The sequence below is a fragment of the Ascidia mentula genome, chromosome 1, assembly GCF_947561715.1.
Source record: "Ascidia mentula chromosome 1, kaAscMent1.1, whole genome shotgun sequence".
In the NCBI taxonomy this organism is placed as follows: Eukaryota; Metazoa; Chordata; class Ascidiacea; order Phlebobranchia; family Ascidiidae; genus Ascidia; species Ascidia mentula.
Window position 1 is genome coordinate 3,372,236 of NC_138566.1, and position 16,090 is coordinate 3,388,325.

The following is a 16,090-nucleotide window of genomic DNA, read 5'->3' on the forward strand; positions in this document are numbered from 1 at the left end:
ATCGCATTTAACTAAGTTGAGTTTTAAGAGATTATTCACACAGTGTGTGATTACAACTGTCTGTACCATTTTACACATGCCTATTCAATTCCAATGTGGGGAAGAAGTTTTTACTTCTCAAACTACTCATCCTGGTGACATTTGCACGCAACTGACAAGTTTCCACAATAAAACGAGCCCGATACCCAATACTACAACAACACGACAGACATCAGTGCTTTAAAATACTTTCTAGTCTGTAAGTAAGATAAACTGAATTGAATAATTCTGCGCATCTCTTCTCTAAAAGTGGCAACAAAAGCAACATCCATTTACATTGTGAGAATCAAATTTAATGTAAACGGAAGTACGTATCTACAAACTGATTGACGATCAACATGTCTTGTTGCAATGGTAAATATAGTTCACCTTATATTGGAAATGCTGGTAAATGTACCAAGAAATACATCAAACGTATTAAACGTTTTCTCATCTTCCAATTTGAGATGCTGACAAAGTGACAAATTTACTTTATTCTTACCATGAGATTTTACATGTCTGCTGGTAAGATACAGCAAAACATGTTACATTTTACCACATTGGAACAAGCAAGCAAGCAATGATGCAGTGCATGTGTACACATAGTACCCGAGCGTTCATGCTTCTCATGGAAGAAGTAACTGCTTGAGGCTATTACTAACTTCAGCGTCAATTACTGCAGTTTGTAACACATTTTGTTTCGTGATATCAACAGTTATCAAATCAATATCAATCAATAATTACGGTTAAAAAACACATAAGCAAGTCACAAGAAAATGAAAATTGCGAAGGTCGCTAGTTTAGTTTCTCCAATGCTTTGGTGAAAATTGTCAATTCCTTCACTGATTTGATGTGAAGTTGTTCCCCAATAAGTTTGTAGAAGAATTCTGGCGCCTCCGACTTAAGCGAATGCAGGAAAAGAAGTGCATTGCCATCCAAATTTTTGAAATAAGACCTGTCACAAGAGGCGTTGTACATCGTTATATACAACACCTTAGAATGTGTTACTTCCGAGGTTAAGATGTATGAACAAACCAAAACATCAAGAGTTAATGTACTCTTGGCATTTTACTTTTGCGGTTGACTGGATTATATCATGCATTACCCACAAACAACAATAACGGGATGGTTTTGTTACTGCTGACTTACGGTTCAAGACCAAGGTCTTTGGCCCACTGCTGAACTTCTTCGCTTTTCATAATTCGAACAGAATGACTTGTTTGTGGCTCATACGTTTCGGGTGAAGCTTCTTCCAGTTCTTGGACTGCTTTAATGGGAAGTATTGGAGAGTCCTGAAACATAAGCAGCATTTCAAACTTAATTTTTTTTGCAAAAATAACTCACTGGCAAAATTCTCGTAAACTTGTTCTAAACAAAATGTTTAAATCAATAGTTAAAACTTAAATATTTTGTGTGTGGTATAATTATTTACCACCACTTCTTGAGCTGAACTTTTGCCGCGATCTCCAATTTCTTTTATCAACTTTGTCAACGAATCATCGAAACTTTTCGGATCGTGAAAGCTGAAATATAGTTTCGTGCCCACGATGAGCCCTGCAAAAAATGAAGGCGTCAGATTAAGTTTTATGTTGAAAGTAAGAAGTGTGTTTTTTAATTTACTAACGACCGTCTTATTTATCCGTTGAATTTTATATATTCACTCACCGAGCCATCCATTTGCATCGAAACCTTCCTGAAGTTTAAGAGGAATAATGTCTTTTTTTCTTTTAAATGCATAAGAGGCTTCTGATCTGTGTAATATGCTACTGAGTATTGAGCTACTGATAACAACAAGTTCCCAAAATTATATATATAAGAACAAACAACATATTAAGAAAACTAACTCACTTTTCAATATCTGTACACAAGATTATTTCGCACAGTAATTTTTAGTCGTAATAACATTCTTCTATAATTACTTGCAGTTCAGACTATCCTTGTACTTTTGAGACATGCATATTAGCACAACAGATGAGCGTTCAACTGCATCAGCCATCGCATCCAATGTGTCTCCCTTCATTTTATCTTCGTCCATCCATACGCTGTAACCCCTTGATACCAGGCGATCTTTTATCTAAAGTATCAACGTGGTGAATTCAACGTCACCCAGTCCCTCAAATTTGTGTAATTTTGCGAAGTTCGGTTCGATCTTAAATTAACCGGCCATGTTTTTATAAAATCGGTTTCGTTTGAACTTCTTTACCCACTGCCTTACCTTTTTCATGGTGCTTTGGTTGTCCCAGTTGTAGCTGAGCATGACGTGCTTCTGTTCATAGGTTGGTAAATATTGTTCGACATCACGTTTGTTCTTAGAAATACAAATATTTTGCTAAATTTTTTAACTTGATATTTTTGATAAACACTTACCGGAATAACTCTTAACTCCCACAAGGTGTTTATTGCAGAACTACGGAGCTCTCTAAAAAAATAAAATCTGTTATTACAATTTTTTTTATCCAACGCCATTTCTTTTGGTTGACATCGATTTTTCTTAAAAAACAATATTTTAAAGCAACACAACCCTTTTGTATAAAAAATCATTTTGTAAGGACATGTTCCATAAAGCTTTAAATACTATCATCCAGAAGAATTAATGAATTTTTCAACTAAACAAACAAATCTAAAAATAAAATGCGTTTGACAGGTGGTTAATATTTGAAATAACTGTATGAAATGTTTAATTCATGTAATTGGCACGGCACCGATACTTGGCGTTAAGTTACTTTACATGTAAATGCTGTGCAAAAAATGCTGCGTTACGTAACAACTTTGTTACTTAATATAAATATTAACAATAAATATAGCTTTCCTATTCAGACTCATCAACTCCAGATGTTTTGCACCCAACAATAAATATACTCAACAAAAGGGGGCACAAAAACTCTGACCTCAAATCGTGACTTTTGAGTTCCTCCAGTTTCTTCATCACCTCGGTTTCATGAGTGATCATGGATTTGTTCTCTTCCACAAACGATAAAGCCCAGATGCATTTGACTGCAGCAATTTGTTCATCAAAGTTGTCTTTGCGAAGAGAAGATTTTAAGTAAAGACGTACTACAATGCTTTTCCCACGAATAATCTTATGAAACACTTTATACCTCACAATAGAAATAGAGTAGTTAAAGACCGTTCGTTTTTATTCACAACCGACAAACCAAACCAAAATATCGTTGCCCGTTTCTACAACCGAGATTACCAAAACATTTTCTGAACCTTAGGCCGTGGTTATGCGTAATTTACCTGTGTTAATGAGTTTCTTTAAACTTGAGAGTACCCCACTTTGAAGGATTTTAAAGCTGTTCTGGTCGTTGTTGGCGAGTTTGGTTAAACCTGAAGTTAACTCTTGCGCAGAAAAACCTGAGGAGCGGTGGTTGCTATTCAGCAAAGCTTCGTTCAGAATCTAGAAAAAAAATGTTCTAACTATTAACCTTAATGTTGTTTATTTAATCCTAAAAAAACTATACACAGTATTGTTAGTATTAATTTTATTTTTATTTAAAACGTCTACTTCTCTACAAGATATGTCCTAGAAGTGTCTTTATTTCATTAACTATGGTCTTACTTCCAGGATGTAAGAGATGATTTCGTCATCAGTAAGAATACGATTACTATTCTTCTCATCATTTATGTGAGCCAGAGTAAGCATACAAAATGATGTCAACAACTTGCTGTTCAATTCATTTATCTGTTAAAATTTGTACTTAGGGACTTGCTTTGATTACTTAATGTGATATATGCACAAGGGTCCTAAACATTTAGACACCAACCTCTATCATTTTCGCGTTTTTGGCGTACCAAATAATCAAATTAATAGTCTTCAAGTCGTTAAAGAATATTTTGTTGTTGCTTGGTATCGAACAGTTGTAGAGGATCCCTGCCGACCAACGAATAATTATCCCTTCGGTCTGTAAGATAAGGTTAGCCATACCCGCTCAGTGAAAAATTTGCAAACCCAAAATATAAAAGTATTTCGCGCTAATAAAATGTTGCAACTTGCCTCTAATTTTTGTGGAAAGCTTTCTCTGTACTTTCTTAGGAAGGCAATCAAGTTTGACAAAATTCCACTTGCTGCAATCTTTTCCGAAAACTCGGCACTTGAATCGGAGAAGTTCAAACAAACGAGCAAAAGTCTTTCAAATTCTGCCCAGTCTTTCCTGTATTAACAGATATAAGGAAAATCGAGTCAAATTGAATGTAGTGTACTGGTAATTGTGTATACACTACACTGTCGCACCATGCATTAAATTAAACTAAATATAAACCACATTTTAAAGTATATGGCTCAAAAACCCAAATGCAATTCTGCTTCACGCTTCGTACTTGGATTCTTCATCGGAGTAAATGTCAAAGTAAACCTTCAAAAGATTGGCGGCGCCATTTTGCGCCAGATATTCACCGACCTCTTCCAAAATCTTGAACACAATTGTCAAGTTTTGTACGTTCATGACAATTTAATCGATCATGATACCAACCTTACGAAACCTGGTCTCTGTAACGCGCTTCCATGTGTGGTACCTACACAGAAAATAAACGAGCGTTGTGGCTGACTCCCCCAAGCGATTCAATTCTTTGTCCGATTCTACGTCACGCTTGGCTTCCTTCAAGTTTTGATTAAGTTGAGACTGAAAACCTGAAAGATGCAAAAGTCAACACTGGTAAAATATATTTTCAGTTCTACTGCATTTTTTCCTAAATGTGCAAATGTAAAAGTTTTCCTGAAGTACAAAATCAAAAAATAACCTACCTTTGTCCTCCAAACCAGTAAAATTGGAAACTGCTTTGTCGTCTTTGTCCATGTTCTGGGGCTACACTACAGTAATACTCTCTAAAACTTCTAACCATCAACAAAAACCTAAGCATGAAAATATTTTTCGGCACGTTCATAAAAAATCATTCACAACATATAACCAGAACTGTGGACAGGGTCACTGCTCAATGTGTCAGGTCTCATCAGAGCAGCTGAAGACTGTATTTCTGGCTTAAGCTGATAAAATGAATCTACATGAAATTACTGGCACTCTAACCAACAACACTATTTGACTCCAAACAGTTGTTTGGTCTTAGTGAGCTCCACAGTGGTTCATTTCTGTTGTTTAGTATCTAGTTATAAGAACTTAGCAGATCGACGTTGACTAAAAAGCACCATAGTGGAAAGTATTGCGCCTGTTTAGTTTTCCTGCTAGTCCTGAGCTACAGATGCATTGAATAGCCCCTACGGAATGAATGAAACAATGTGCTCTATCTGCAGCTCAGTGATTGTTATGACCCTATTTCTATGTAAATTTAACTTGCTTAAACCAAGTTATCAACATTGCCAAAACATAACTGTAACTGCAATTCTTCTGATTCATCGTTGATGTGTAGGTGCTTGTTTGGTGGGAAGTTACGTACACACGCCCACCGCGAAATAATATGATCAGCGATTCACTGGCATATTGTGATTCCTTTGCAGTTCCGCGAAGCATAGTACAAAAGGGATAGCTTATTATATACGCTCCAAAGTTTTTGCTCTCATTTGGAAGTCTATTTGCCAACGCTTTGTCTCTGGTGCATATTGAATATAAACTTTCGAAAAAAGTCTCTTTTTGCCGTTTTTGTTTGAAAAATCATGTAAACTGTGGTTCACATTGCAAATCGCATTTAACTAAGTTAAGTTTTGAAAGATTATTCACACACAGTGTGTGATTACAACTGTCTGTACCATTTTACACATGCCTATTCAATTCCAATGTGGGGAAGAAGTTTTTACTTCTCAAACTACTTATCCTGGTGACATTTGCACGCAGCTGACAAGTTTCCACAATAAAACGAGCCCGATACCCAATACTACAACAATACGACAGACATGAGTGCTTAAAAATACTTTCTAGTCTGTAAGTAAGATAAACTGAATTGAATAATTCTGAGCATCTCTTCTCTAAAAGTGGCAGCAAAAGCAACATCCATTTACATTGTGAGAATCAAATTTAATGTAAACGGAAGTACGTATCTACAAACTTATTGACGATCAATATGTCTTGTTGCAATGGTAAATATAGTTCACCTTATGTTAGAAATGCTGGTAAATGTACCAAGAAATACATCAAACGGATTGAACGTTTTCTTATCTTCCAATTTGAGATGCTGACAAAGTAACAAATTTATTTTTCTCTTACCATGAGTTATTAATGTGTTAATTTTATTTTTCCCGTCGTGATAGCAGTGTAAATACGCTGTAAACATGTGCAGTGAACTGACGAGAACCGAACAGCTTTGAACCGTAGGCGGTTATCGAGAAGCTGTCGGGAGAAGGTGGAGGTATTTACATATTAAAACAACAAACAACACATAAGCATACGCATGAAAAAGAAGAAAGCGCAAGGTAAAACTTGCGTACACTAGAAAACATGAAAACAGAAGGCGAAAACAGTTGCGACCCAATCGTGGTGAAAGAAAATTTAAGGCATGTGAGCAAGTGCCCCTAGCAAAATGTATTACATGTCTGCTGGTAAGATACAGCAACGCAAACAAAAACTTGTTACATTTTACCGCATTGGAATAAGCAAGCAAGCAATAATGCAGTGAACGTGAACACATAGTACACAAGAGTTCATGAGTCTCATGGGAAAAGTAACTGCTTGAAGCTACTACTAACGTCAACGTCAATTACAGCAATTTGTAACACGTTTTGTTTCGAGACATCAACAGCTATCAAACAAGCCAATAATTATTGAACATTGGTTCACATACGGTCACAAAATAATAAAGATTGCGAAAGTCGCTAATGTAGTTTCTCCAATGCTTTGGTGAAAATTGTCAATTCGTTCACTGATTTGATGTGAAGTTGTTCCCCAATAAGTTTGTAGAAGAATTCTGGTGCCTCTGACTTAAGCGAATGCAGGAAAAGAAGTGCATTTCCATCCAAATTTTTGAAATAAAACCTGTACAAGAGACACAATTAAACATTGCTTTATACAGCACCTAAAAATGTGTTACTAAATTAGGAAGTATGTATGAGCAAACCAAAATATCTACTCCTGGGGTTTTGCTTTTGCGGTTGACTGAATTATATTAATTTTAATGACAGGATGATTTGCTTACTACTGACTTACGGTTCAAGACCGAGGTCTTTGGCCCACAGCTGGACTTCTTCGCTTTTCATGATTAGAACAGAATGACTTGTTTGTGACTCAGATGTTTGGGTTGGAGCTTCTACCAGTTCTTGGACTGCTTGAATTGGAAGTATTGGAGAATCCTGAAACATAAATCAGCTTTGAATTTTGCTTTTGCACGTCTTGTGCAGTGTGGCAGGCGTTAAAGCAGAGATTACACAACACAAAATTAAGAAAAGCAATATTCAAAGCATATTTTTTTGCATACTGTTTATAACATTGTTCTTGACATAATGTTTAATCATTTGATAAATCTTGAAATATTTTTTTCGTGGTATAATTGTTTACCACCACTTCTTCGGCTGAACTTTTGCCGCGATCTCCAATTTCTTTTATCAACTTTGTTAACGAATCATCAAAAATTTTGGGATCGCAAAAGCTAAAATATAACTTCGTGCTAACGATGAGCCCTGCAAAAATGAAGGTGTCAGATTAAGCTTTATGCTAAAAATAAGAAGTGTGTTAGACGAAAAATTACAAACAAATATAAATTGTCGCATTTTTAGTTATCGTGAGAGAATAACTGGTAGTTTATCTAGATCTAGATATACAATAATCATCACTTGCAACAGCTTTGACTGAAAGTTTAATTTACTAACGACCGTCTTATTAGTTCGTTGGTTTTTTTACATCAACCCACCCAGCCATCCATTTGCATCGAAACCTTCCTGAAGTTTAAGAGGAATAATGTCTTTTTTTCTTTTAAGTGCATAGGAGGCTTCTAATCTGTGCAATGAGATTGGAATACTGATATTTTTTGACTCTAGATAAATATTCTTGTAAACATACAAAAAAAATTTCATAATTATATTTATGAGGCAAAAACAGTTCCAAACAAAACTATAAGCTCTTTGTTCATAATTCGTGCTGTACTCTAGAATATTTGCAATGCAATTTCTATTGACAACACATTTCTTCACAGTTACCTGCAGTTTTGACTATCTTTGTACTTTTCAGACATGCATATTACCACCACAGCTGATTGTTCAACTGCGTTTGCCATCGAATCCAATGTGTCTCCCGTCATTTCTTCTGTGTCCATCCATACGTTGTAACCATTTGATACCAGGCAATCTTTTATCTAAAGAATCAGTGAAGTTAATTCAATGAAGCATAACACCGACCTAGTTTTTATGAAACCGGTTTAGTTTGAACTCATTTATGTTTTTTCGTTTAGTTTTATGTTTGTTGTTTTGTATGCAAACGCTGCTAGTATTTTTCAACATCAAGTCATGGAAAAATGATAACTTATTAAAAAGAATTCCTTTACCTACTACCTTACCTTTATAATGGTGCTTTGGTTGTCCCAGTTGTAGCTGAGCATGACGTGCTTCTGTTTCTTGGTTGGTAGAGATAGTTCGACATCATGTTTACTCTTTAAAATCCAAACATACTGAGAAATTGTTCAACGTGATCATTTCTCTAAAAACTTAAAACTTACCGCAATATACTTTAACTCAAATAACGCTTTTTTCGCGGAACTACGGAGGTCTCTAAAAATATTTAAAAACCGTTATTACATTCTAGTTTGTTAAACACCATTTTATAGTTAATCAGAATTGTTCTTCTGGCACCTACGTTTCTGAAGTTATTTATTTGAAACCGACGTTTCGTCCGCCATCCGGCGAGACTTCCTCAGGGTTATGTCAGCAAAGATGCATGGTTATTATGACAAGATCACCCAAATTTTATCAACCCTAAAAACAGATATTAAATGATGCATCAAGGGCATAAACACTAAAAACGCAAGAAAAACGTAAAAAACACAAGAGAAAGGGAATAGATAACATTGGCACCGCTTGTGTCGTCACGTGACCAGGTGTATAGCGGGTCTCAACACTTACAATAAGTTGTTTTCAACCGCTGGAAAATACACACATGCTCCTTGTCATTCACGCAATGGTTGTTCTTATGAAAGTGGATTGTTTCCAGGAATAGACGTTTTGTGTGATCCTCCTTCATCTCTAGGACTCGGACGTCATCAAAGTTAACTCGGTGGCCGAGTGTGGCAGCGTGTTTCGCCAGTGTTGTCCTCTGGCTATTCTTCGCTGCAACGTCGCGGCGATGCTCTTTTAACCGCGCCTGTAGCGCTCACCCGGTTTCACCTTTTTTGCGCGCGTGTGTATCGCAAGCCGATGTACACCAATCAGTACCTGTCGTTTAAGTCGGCATATCCGATACAGCATAAGACAGCGGTAGTGCGGTCACTGATGGATAGAGCCGAGGCTCTGGTTTCCAGAGAAGAAGACCGTGACAAAAAGGTGAAGTTCATTAAGAATGCAAGGCGGGAAATCTGTATCCGTCATGGATGTTTAGAAGAAAGCCCGCAGTCAAACCACAAGAAACAGCGCTATTGCCATATGTTCCTGTTTTAACAGACACGCTAAGGCGTATGATGTTAGACTATGGTATTACGATATACACAAAGCCACACAGGACACTGGGCAGGATGGTGTCTCACCCTATCGAGAAGGGTACGGCCCAACCCAAAGGCGTTGTTTATTACATTCCGTGTAAGGACTGAGGTGGAGCATATATCGGTAAAACCGGAAGAACGTTACAGATTCGGTTAAAAGAGCATCGCCGTGACGTTGCAACGAAGAATAGCAAGAGGACAACACTGGCGAAACACGCTGCCACACTCGGTCACCGAGTTAACTTTGACGAGGTCCTAGTAATAGAGATGGAGGACGATCACACAAAACGTCTATTCCTGGAAACACTCCACATTCATAAGAACAACCATTGCGTGAATGACAAGGAGAAATGTATGTACTTTCCAGCAGTTTACAACAACTTGTTGTAAGTGTTACGCCACGCTATACACCCGGTCACGTGACGACACAAGCGGTGGAAATGTTATCCATTCCCCTTTTTTCTTGTGTTTTTTACGTTTTTCTTGCGTATTTTTGTGTTTATGCGCTTGATGCAATATGTTGACATAATCCTGAGGAAGTCTCGTTGGATGGCAGACGAAACGTCGGTTTCGAATAAATAACTTCAGAAACTTTGACAGAAGAACAATTCTGATTAATTAGTATGCCTGGCAACAAAAATAGCAGCCATTTAATAGGTTGACATCGTTTTTTCGAAAAAATCAATATTTTTAAGCAAGGCAAACCTGGTGTAAAACAAAATTGATTTGGCAAAATATGTTTTAAAGAGATTTAAAATTCTTTGCAAACGAGTTAATGATTTTTAAAGTGGACCAAAAAATATTTATTACAATTATTAGGTGGTTTTTATGTTTCAAACTAAGTATTTATAGAAGGTTTAATTCATTTAATTGAAAAAACAAATTTTTTGTAAAATTAATTAACATGTAAATTTGCAAAAACCGGCGACATTGACTTCCTTATATTAATCAACTACGTTACGTAACGTTAGCAATAATGACGATTGGTATTCTGAACAAAAATGAGTACATATACTCTGAATGACTCTGACCTTGCACCGTGATTTTTAAATTCCTGTAGTTTCTTTATCACCTCGGATTTACGTTTAATTATGACTTTGTTCTCATCCAAAAACGATAAAGTCAAGATGCATTTGACTGCAGCAATTTGTTCATCAAAGTTATCTAGGTTATATCAGAAAAGATTTTATGCAAAGACTTATTACATCACTTTACCCATAATCAGTCGTTTGCACAACACTATATTCATTGCAACGGAAACAGAAAAGTTAAACAAAGTTTGTAATCATTCACAAAAGATGGAGTCCAAATTCATGCAATTAACACAATGCGGTCATCAAAGTTGTTCATTCGGAGAAAAGATTTTATGCTAAGAAGGGACACAATATTTCCCCCACAAACTATCGTTGCCCGCTTTTGCAACTGAGATTACCAAAATATTTTCTGAACCTTAAGCCGAGCGGTTATGCGTAATTTACCTGTGTTAATGAGTGTCCTTAAACTTGAGAGTACCCCACCCCCACTTTGAAGGATTTTAGAACTGTTCTGATCGTTGTTGGCGAGTTTGGTCAAACCTGAAGTTAACTCTTGCGCAGAAAAACCTGCGGAACGGTGGCTGCTATTCAGCAAAGCTTCGTTCAGAATCTGCAAACAACAACAACATGTGCAAACTATTAAACTTTTTGATACTTAAAGAAACTAATGGTTTCACTTGAATTTAATTGAACACCGTATATATACACTTTTAAAACGCATGCGCCATATAATAAATTTCCTAAAAATGTCTGCAGTACACTAAATATAGACTTACCTGCACGATGTAAGATATGATTTCATCATCAGTTACAATGAGGTCATTTCTATCTTCTTCGTTTTTTGTGTGGGCCAAGATAAGCATGCAAACTGTTGGCAGCTGCCTATCATCGTATACACCAATCTAGTTGCATTTGTAAAGAAAAGAAAAGCTTTCAGTGGTTTTCGTATTTGCCAACCGCTCACCTTTATTCCTTTCGTGTTCTTGGCGTACCAGCTTATCAATTCAACCGCCTCCATGCGCTTAAAACATATTTTGTTGTTGCTTGACATCGAACAGTTGTACAGAAGAGATGCCGCATAGAGGACGGTTTGACCTTCAGTCTGCAATATATGCACGTCATATTTCTTGCCTTTACATTATGCGCTACGGTTTAAATCAATTTATTGGCTGAACAAATAGAATGCAAATACGATTAAATTAACTACCGGAGAAGGTCATGTCCAGGCATTTGAACAGAAAAGGCATGTATAAAATAAAATCGCAACCACAATTCTTTAAAGAAGACTTGCCTCCAAATTCTGTGAAAAGCTTTCTTTGTATTTGTCCAATAGACGAATCATGTTTGACAAAACTCCACAAGCTGCAATCTTTTCAGATAGTTGGACACTTTTATCAGCGAAGTTCGCACATACACGCAAAAGCCGCGTAAGGTTTATCCAGGCTTTGCTGTAATAGTATATACAATATAACTGACAAACCCAAAATGTTGTGACAGTTGTGCATCTATGCTGTCACATGGTTATTAAGACAAGGATCACCCAACTTTATCAACCGTAAAAACAGACATTAAGTTTCCAAAAAAAAAGTTTTGTCTAACTTTTCCAACTTGTCGATTTCGTCTGAACAAATGTCAAAGTAGATTTTGAAAAGATCGGCAGCGCCATTTTCCGCCAGGTAATCGCCGACTTTTTGTAGAGTCTTTGACACAAATTTTGGGTTTGTCTTTTCCAAATCGCGAAACCAAGGATCATAAATACTAACCTTACGTGAGCCTAAGTGTTTGTCTAGCATCGTCGCATAGTAGTTGGACAAAAGTATAACTAATTCTGAGGCTGACTCCCCCATGACGTTAGATTCCTTGTCGTGTTTTAAGTCCTGTTTGGCCTCATTCAGATATTGGTTCAGGTAAAATAAGAAAGCTGGAAGAAAAAACTGTTTAGATATTTTGGCAAGAAAAATAGAAGTGTTATTTCGAAGGAATAAATTAAGAAATTCGAATTAACTGTAATTTATCAGTTAAACTATTGTAGTTGCATGTGAAGGGTAGGATTATCCACTACATTTTCTATCGACGGCAGGTTCGGTCTCCTTTTCCATGTTCGTTGACAATCCTTCATAAGTTGCAACACTTTCACTATTTTCCTCTTCGAATATGTGGACCAGAATCAACGTACAACAAACTGATAAGCTGTAATTTTTATTAATCTGACAAAAACAAAGAAACACATGGATAGACAAACTTCCTTTCATAAAAAATGGGTGATCCAAAGCGCTCTTGTGTTTATAAGGCTATAAAACACTTACCATAATCCCTTTTGTGTTCATGGCATACCAACTTAGCAAATCAACAATTTTCATTTCTTTGAAAAATTTTTTGTTGTTGCTTGGTAGCGAAAGTTGGTAGAGAAATGATGCCGTCTTCAAGATGATTGTACCTTCTGTCTGCAAGGAAGAGATAAACATAATAGATCATTGCCAGGAACCCTAGTGACGACAAAGGTACACGTGATACATTTTTGTGGTTCTGTTAGGTGCAATTAACCAATGCTGCTGAAAAATAGCTAAAAAGCAATTACATGTGTGTTGAAAATGACTTCATGACTTCTTGCGAACCCATCAATGTGGAATATGCTGCAAGTCCAACACCCTAAACGATTGGTAAAAGCGGAGTTTATTTCGGTCGAATGTGATATATTTACCAAGTACGATCACGCGTGGCCGATGCGCCAGCAAACGGCAAACAAAACAGCCAGCCTACTGTATCGAAACTGGTTTAACGTTGATGGGGTGCCCGAAACAGTACATGCCGACAGGGCTACGAATTTCAAAAATAACTTGTTTTACCGGGTTCCCACCCTACACGGTTTTGGCAAGGCGACCACTACAACTTCCCGTAGATATGGTTGGGGGAAGAGTCGGGAAAGGGAACGGATATCATAGGAAGCCAAAATACTTCGTTTGCGCCCCTGTTTCGTAGTTTAAAAGAGGAAGTCGTCCGAGAAAGTCTCCGACTCCAGCGCCAGCGGATGAGATGTCGGTATACGATCGGCAACAACACGTGGCACCAAATGCAGTCGGTGATTACGTATTAATCACGAACCCAGCAGCCTCGGTGGAAAAATGAAAAAAACATAGCCCCAGCGGGGGTGGAGCAGTCTTTCGGTTGGGAGGGGAATGTGGCGAAAATGACACATGGCACTAATGCTTTTCTTTATTGCTTTCTTTGGTTGTCCTAATTGTTTATTTAAAGCACTTTTTATTGCATATGCGCACAACACATCGCACTGTTCTTTTGTTTTGCATCGTTTTTTTGCACTCACGTTTTATTAAATTTCCCTTTATGTTTATTTCCGCACAGTAGCCGTTTTATGTTTGCCACATCCCGTTGGTTTACGTACAAGTCGTTGGTTGACCGGTACAAGGAGTGCTGCGTGAACGGCCCGCTAGTCTTGAGATGGGTGTCGCACTGGACAGTGGTTTTGATTGTGGCTAGGCGATTATTTTGTAGCGAAGGATTTATTGGTGTTTGTTAGAATTCTAAGTATTTTTGTCGTAGGTTTAATATTAGCACGTTTTATTAAAGTGAAACGAATTTAGTGAAACCGTTGTGGGTATTTCGGCTTTAGTGGTGAGCAGTTTTTGCAGAGTCCGGGCCTTTTATGCATTAGGGAGGCAGGATTGAGATGCCAAAATAATTCCGTAACACAAGTAACCATAAAAAATCACTTCGTCGACGCGTGATTGGAAATCGCAGATCAATATTACGAAGCATTCGGCAAGCCATAAGTAAAAAAATTGTTTGTTTATTGTTAAATATGTTTTCAATGGCGTAAGAGGTGACTTGCCTTTAAATTTTCACGAAAACTGTCTTTGTACTTTTCAAGGAATGTAAATATGCCAGATAGAATTCCACAAGCCGCAATAATTTTAGATAAATTATCACTAACTGCGCTGAAATTCAAAAGAACACTCAAAAGTTTTTGAAGAGTTTTCCGGTCCTTCCTGCAATAAACATTTAAGCCAATTACCTTCATGTCAAACTACTTAACGAAATATTGTGGATCACTGAGACAGTCATATTATGTTTAAAGTACGATAGGATCACCCACCAACACACATTGTGAAACGAAACAAAAACTTAACAAACACAACAGTCAATAATCAAAACAATGAATAAATTTTGACATACGTTTCCAACTTGGCTTTGTCGTCGGAATAAATTTCACAATAGACTTTAAAAATATCAGCAGCGCCACCTTCTGCCAGAAAATCTCCTACCTCCTGTTATGTTTTACACAGTATACGCACAAATAAGTTTTTCTATGAGATTATTTTCGTCTATTTAATACTAACTTGACGCGCGCTCCTCTCCGAATCTCCTTTATTAAGCAAGATATCAACAAACGCTAAAGCCGATGCCCCCATGCGTTTATGTTCCTTGTCAGATTCCAAGTCGCGTTTGGCATCAACCATGCATTTTTCCACTTGAGTCAGGCAATCTGTGAAGTTAACGTTTCAATTAAGTTTCATGAAAGAATTAGGTCTACTTACCTTTGTTATCCAACTTCTGTATTTTCGAAGCAGGCTCGCCGCCCTCATCCATTGTGTTCGGTAAGTTACTCTTTGAACCGTTACCAAACAATTATATATACCACATTTTGGAGAAACTGCCTGACGACTGTTGTGTATACGTAGGGAATCTCTACCATCGCAATCAGACGAAGTGCTACCACGACTTCTGTTTTATTTTGCACCATTTAAAATTTAATTAATTTTTTCAGTTACAGCAGCAGTCACTGTTGTATCTGTGCTCTATTCCCTTTGTTTCAAATTACTTTTGGAAGGACGCGATGATCTACCCACAGCACACACTGTCGTTGTCTCAAATGAAATGCGCGGCCAAAGGTATGTAACCGGATAAGTTATGACGAAGAAGTCTTTTAATTTGATGTCAGTTCACAATCCACAAACGAACAAAGCAATCTTCTGACTTACACATTCGCTCTTTGTTTTAATTGAAGAACAAAACGATTTGACGTAACAAAGCTTAGTAGTGTTTTCTCTTTGTTTGTCCTGACGATACGCAGTACACGGTTCTGTGAAACGAAAACCTCGGTTGTATTTTGTTGCACTCATAAAGCTTTCATGTAGAACGTTTAACTGTTAATGTGTAAATATTTTTGCAAACGAATAAACTTGTTGTTTTCATAATGTTTCAAACTCATGCAAAATTACAATTTGGCGTTTATATCAACACAAACCAGACACTAGTCAAAAGAAAATGTAATAACGCCGTCGTTTTGGCACACATACGTGCACGTTTTAACTTTCAACGCGCAATTAAGATACAAGCTAGGATTTAATACCGTAAACCCAATAATATTTAGCAAGGTCGTGTGATAGGAGGTATTTGCTTGTTAGTTTTGTATTAAGCTTACATAGCCGAAATTATACTTTTCTATTTATTTC

The 16,090-nt window shown here is 37.0% G+C and overlaps 2 protein-coding genes across 2 annotated transcripts; both read right to left on the bottom strand.

Moving 5' to 3' along the window:
* Positions 1–675: 675 nt before the first annotated feature.
* LOC145913948 (uncharacterized) lies at positions 676–3,691 on the bottom strand. The gene is made up of 10 exons (XM_083001722.1): positions 3,581–3,691; positions 3,259–3,418; positions 2,907–3,039; positions 2,386–2,437; positions 2,234–2,326; positions 1,938–2,092; positions 1,684–1,769; positions 1,451–1,572; positions 1,168–1,310; positions 676–973 (listed from the first exon to the last, which is right to left on the bottom strand). The coding sequence occupies exons 1-10, from the start codon at positions 3,662–3,664 to the stop codon at positions 814–816; spliced, it is 1,188 nt and encodes a 395-aa protein (XP_082857848.1). The 5' UTR covers positions 3,665–3,691; the 3' UTR covers positions 676–813.
* A 2,370-nt stretch (positions 3,692–6,061) lies between these two features.
* LOC145913899 (uncharacterized) lies at positions 6,062–15,445 on the bottom strand. The gene is made up of 20 exons (XM_083001671.1): positions 15,173–15,445; positions 14,975–15,120; positions 14,811–14,902; positions 14,467–14,623; positions 12,926–13,063; positions 12,682–12,826; positions 12,383–12,540; positions 12,219–12,319; positions 11,911–12,067; positions 11,584–11,721; positions 11,396–11,521; positions 11,064–11,229; positions 10,617–10,749; positions 8,611–8,662; positions 8,452–8,544; positions 8,096–8,250; positions 7,810–7,895; positions 7,458–7,579; positions 7,110–7,252; positions 6,062–6,938 (listed from the first exon to the last, which is right to left on the bottom strand). The coding sequence occupies exons 1-20, from the start codon at positions 15,222–15,224 to the stop codon at positions 6,779–6,781; spliced, it is 2,520 nt and encodes an 839-aa protein (XP_082857797.1). The 5' UTR covers positions 15,225–15,445; the 3' UTR covers positions 6,062–6,778.
* Positions 15,446–16,090: the final 645 nt, after the last annotated feature.

Coding starts and splice junctions, on each gene's coding strand:
- LOC145913948 (XM_083001722.1), bottom strand. CDS start 3,664: ATGCTTACTCTGGCTCACATAAATGATGAGAAGAATAGTAATCGTATT. Junction 3,040..3,258: donor AAAGAAACTCATTAACACAG/GTAAATTACGCA, acceptor CTCTTCGCAAAG/ACAACTTTGATGAACAAATT. Junction 1,311..1,450: donor GTTCAGCTCAAGAAGTGGTG/GTAAATAATTAT, acceptor CTTATGTTTCAG/GACTCTCCAATACTTCCCAT.
- LOC145913899 (XM_083001671.1), bottom strand. CDS start 15,224: ATGGATGAGGGCGGCGAGCCTGCTTCGAAAATACAGAAGTTGGATAAC. Junction 12,827..12,925: donor TGAACACAAAAGGGATTATG/GTAAGTGTTTTA, acceptor TGTTTTTGTCAG/ATTAATAAAAATTACAGCTT. Junction 12,068..12,218: donor GAAATCGACAAGTTGGAAAA/GTTAGACAAAAC, acceptor ATACTATTACAG/CAAAGCCTGGATAAACCTTA.